Source organism: Limulus polyphemus, unplaced genomic scaffold (assembly GCF_000517525.1).
Source record: "Limulus polyphemus unplaced genomic scaffold, Limulus_polyphemus-2.1.2 Scaffold243, whole genome shotgun sequence".
Classification (NCBI taxonomy): domain Eukaryota; kingdom Metazoa; phylum Arthropoda; class Merostomata; order Xiphosura; family Limulidae; genus Limulus; species Limulus polyphemus.
The window spans coordinates 366,535-371,066 of record NW_013665853.1 but is presented as its reverse complement, the minus strand read 5'-3'; the positions used below and the strand labels follow the sequence as shown (position 1 = coordinate 371,066).

Genomic DNA, 4,532 nt, shown 5'->3' with positions numbered 1-4,532 from the left:
AGTTTGCTATAGTCAGTGTGCTATGAACTTCGAAAGCTATAACTGTGATTGTTATAACGCTTATCAATCGGAAAACTTCAAATATTTGACCAGGAACCTTTACAAAGTTCGAACATTACAAATCATTTATCTTCAGTGGATTCTCATTCGACATTAGTATGTTTACGAAAACATTATATAAATTCATCGTGGAAAACTCGGCGTGTGTGGCTGGTGAATAACGAAGGACAAAGCTAGCTAGCTTCCTAATAAGTGAATTGAAAGAAATTATTTCACTGCTTTTGTTTTTTTAATTACTAATAAAAAGTTAAGTAAAAATTCTAATAAGTGCAACAAGAATCTCAAGAGGAAAACACCATTTTTACTCACAGTGACCTTGATCTTTACCCTGTGAACTGAAACTATGAATTTGGGCTCATGGTTACTAGAAAAACTTAAAATTATGGCTTTTCCTCAGAGTGCAAGCTTCTTTATCAGTAGGTGTTGTAAAAAATAAAATAAATACGAAATATTTATATATTTTTCTTAGTAGCTGTAATTATATTACAAATAAGTGATTGCAACGTATTTTACATTATTTCAAACTGTTTTCTATTAATCACAATAACCTAATTAAAACACGTGCCTAAGTGTTATATATTACCACAATTCTTGTTGTGTCGTTTGTCAGTCATATTGACAAAATGTTACACGATTTTCAATTAGTTATACCTCAGTAGCTCAGCAGTAAGTCTGCGAGTTTACAACACCAAAATCGAGTTTTGATACTCGTGAAGGGCAAAGCACAGATAGCCCATTATGTAGCTTTTTTGCTTAACAACAACAAAAATATTCAATGAATCAATACAAACACAATCTTACATTTCAATAACAAAAATCAATTTTTACCATGAAACATATAAACAGCGACACTTAGCAATCTGGTTTCGGCAACAAGAGTGCTTTGTTTTTAGCAAATCCGTTTAACAGATTTTAATATTTAATATCTAAATTAAAATGTTAGTAAGTCAAATAATTTATAACGTTTAATTTGATGTCTATGAATCCACTGAGCATTAAATGAATAGAATGAAAATAAAAAGATTCTTTGGTACAATGTACAGAGTGACAAGCAAATAATTCAGGAATAAAAGAGGGATCGAAAAATAATTGTTAATGCACAGGGAATTGTGCCAAAGAAAGTCAAAATCGACCATTGAGGAGGTTTTACAAAAAACAAACAAACTTGGATTTAGGAGCAATGTCATAATTTTGCATAAGCAGATCGTTGTACGTATGAAGGGAGGTCCGGAAATATTAAAATATAAGCCTTTACTAGAGGTAGTATAGAATAATTGTGCTGCACCTGCTCCCAAATCGTTGAAATAATGACACCGTATTTAATTGAAAACCAGTTCAACATGGTCCTACTGTATGTAGAGAGTCACCAGAATGCCTGGGTTCTGCCAGTTTGTATGCTAACTTGTTCCCACGTGAACGTCACATGAAGTTACAGAAAATGCGTATCAGCGGCTATTTACTGTAAACTTTACTTTTCTGCATGTTCTATTATAATTTTATGTTATTTGGTTTTAACATTTTGGCGGAAAGCCTTCAGTTGATGATCGTCTTAGTAATATATGGGGGGGGGGGTTCAGAAGTATATTAATATGCACATAATTCAAAAATAGAGAGGTGTGTATATATATATAGGACAATAAATGATAGTGGTATGGAATTAAGTATTGTTGGTCTACCCTATAACAATATCAGTGATCTTCTTCAAGGTCATCCTCTTAGAAACGTTAACTAATATGCATTACACACCAAAAACTTTAATTGGAAAGATGTGGACTATAAAAATTAAACATTTTAAACCAAAATTACTAAAATAGCTCAACAACAACAACAGTTAGAGCCGCAAATGCATATGAGTTAAACATCTTGACAGTTTGGTGGCAAATAATCAATAGATGAGTTCAAAATTTTGTGAAATAGGACAAGTACCAATCAGACTGATTGATTGGAATTAAGCACAAAGCTACACAAGGGGCTATTTGTGATCTGCCCACCACGGGTATCGAAACCCGGTTTCTAGCGGTGTGAGTCCGTAGACATACCGTTGTACCACTGGAGGTCAATACTATTCAGATGAATTCATTATTAGCATTTGTTGTTGTTCTTAGTTGCCCTTACGGTGTCTATGCTTAATTAGTTTAATCAAAATGTTAAGTTGTCACAGTTCAAAGATGTATCATGATACAATGATAACAATAAGGTTTATCACAAGATACTTCATTGAAGCTTTTAGTTTAAGAGCAAGTCACATCAAATTGATTTGTTGGTAAGGTGTTTACATTTCTATTAATTAATCTAATCATTATTATTGAAATGCCCTTATGTCTTGTATGAAGTCAGAGAAAACTTTTGTAGCATTTGCTTTAGCAGTAAGATAACTTCTCTGTTTCACTCAACACAGCCGTTTCTAAATTACTATATTTAAAAAAAAACGTTTTCTCTGTAAAGTACTTTTATTTTTTAGACACGATCCTGGAAAATATCTCGCTACAGATTTATTCGGTTGTGATGATTTACCTACAGGGTAAAATGAATCATCCTAACAGAACAGTTCTATACAATAATACGCTTTTTTACTGTAAAGACAGATCTATAATTACTTTGGTTTTCTTTTCATCCTCAAAATTTAAATTTATTTCATCTGATTTCATTAGGTATGGATTTTTATTTTTTCTGTACTCAAGGCTAGGAATTTATCTTTGCTATGTGACGAACGTTTCAGTATTATATTTCGATTCTAATTTTACAGAAACGGTACCGATTCTAATAAACGTTTTTATGCTGTCCGTTGCTTTTTCAAAAGTTAAAAAAAAAATCCTCATTGTGATCTATTTTCTTTCTCTTCTCTAAGCTCAGAGCTTCCTCACGTATGTACTTCTGTGCACGGTGTTCACCACTTGGCTAGCATGCCGCTCGGGTGACCAGGGGCTCATCCCTGTCCTGCGCAATCGCGGATGGAAATATTTCCTGGTAGCAGCAGCCGATGTGGAGGCTAACTTTTTGTTGGTCAAGGCGTATCAATACACGTCGCTGACAAGTGTCCAAGTAAGTCTAGCCTTTACTATTGTACTTTCCATGGTTCAGAACATTGTATAATAATTTCATCAGATAAATTAAAATCACCAAACCCTCCTCTTACAGTTATTTCAGTCAGACAGACAAGTAATTTTCAGTTATTAAGAAAACCTACAGCTAGAGGTATAAGTTTTCTGAAAAAAATGAAAAATTATGCCGATCGAGCTTCAAGCCTATTATTCCTCTTAGCCTAATTAACTAAACTATGTGGTTCTATAATTTATCATAACGGAGAACTGCGTAATCAGCTAATAAAGAACACTTGTCCGGAAAGCAGTGGCATGGGTTAGAATGTCGATTGGTCTAAGTTTTCTTTCTTCCAGAAAGCTTAAAGTTATGTTGTCTTCTATGCCACTTCATGCATTTCATATTTTGTTTAACAATGCAGCTATAACAAACATTTTTAATTGTAAAATTAAATATATTTTTGTTAACTTTAACGAATACAAAGTGTTTCAGAAGACATTTTAAATTCTTTACTTGTAGAGATTTGTTTTATTGAAGGTGAGAATTTCCTCGTTCATGAAAAAGGTTTGAATTGTTGGACATAAGCCTATCAGACGAATACTCTGTACTGGTTTTCTCTAAAAAATCATATTTAGCGAGTCTGAGAAACTTATACCCATTCACAGTCTCACAAAGTTGAAATACCCGCTGATAATCATATTATCGACGAACTGCATGATCTGCAGTGAAATACATAGAACAACGCAAGATCTAAAAAAAATCTCAACTAAGATCATAATCCCATTTCAAGCTTTTGGACCCTCTCATAAAATCAGTTGTGAGTTGCTACATGATTACGAACTAACTACAGGTATGGTATTATCAACCACGCTCTTTCATAACAACCTAATAATCTGACAAAGCTCTGTAGTACGGCTATAGACGTTAACAAGAAGATATTGCTCGTTGTTTTGTTAGGTTATGTCTGGAAGATTAAAAATACTTGTGATTTTTGTTTTTATGTCTTCAGCATCAGCATTAATTATAGTTTAAAAGACACTTCAAAGAGCTACGTAAAAAACACTTAACATGTTTATTTATTAGTTATTTTTTTTTTTTCAATTTATTGTTGTGACATTGGTTGTCAGACCTCTCAGTAGCTTAACCTGCAGATTGATCAGAATTACTACGTCTGAGCTCAGCTTAAGTAATAAATAAGTTAACCGATGTAGCTATGGCTATAGTTAGGGGTAAGAGTGACTATATCGATAATTATAATTGCCTGTAGCAAGAAGAAAGATATTAATGATATGTAATAAGATGTGGGATTGAGTATAGCGAGATATATAGTTGTTTCATGGGAAGATGTGGGATTGAGTATAGTGAGATATATAGTTGTTTCATAGGAAGATGTGGGATTGAGTATAGCGAGATATATAGTTGTTTCATAGGGA

General features: G+C 33.1%; 1 protein-coding gene across 1 annotated transcript in view; it reads left to right on the top strand.

Moving 5' to 3' along the window:
- The first annotated feature begins 442 nt into the window (after positions 1–442).
- The window catches only part of LOC106478709 (solute carrier family 35 member F1-like), a 45,204-nt gene continuing 41,114 nt past the window's right edge, over positions 443–4,532 (top strand). Inside the window, exons 1-2 of the mRNA XM_022382370.1 lie at positions 443–476; positions 2,909–3,102. Of these exons, the coding sequence (XP_022238078.1) occupies positions 443–476; positions 2,909–3,102 (228 nt within the window). The remainder of the gene's footprint in view (positions 477–2,908; positions 3,103–4,532) is intronic.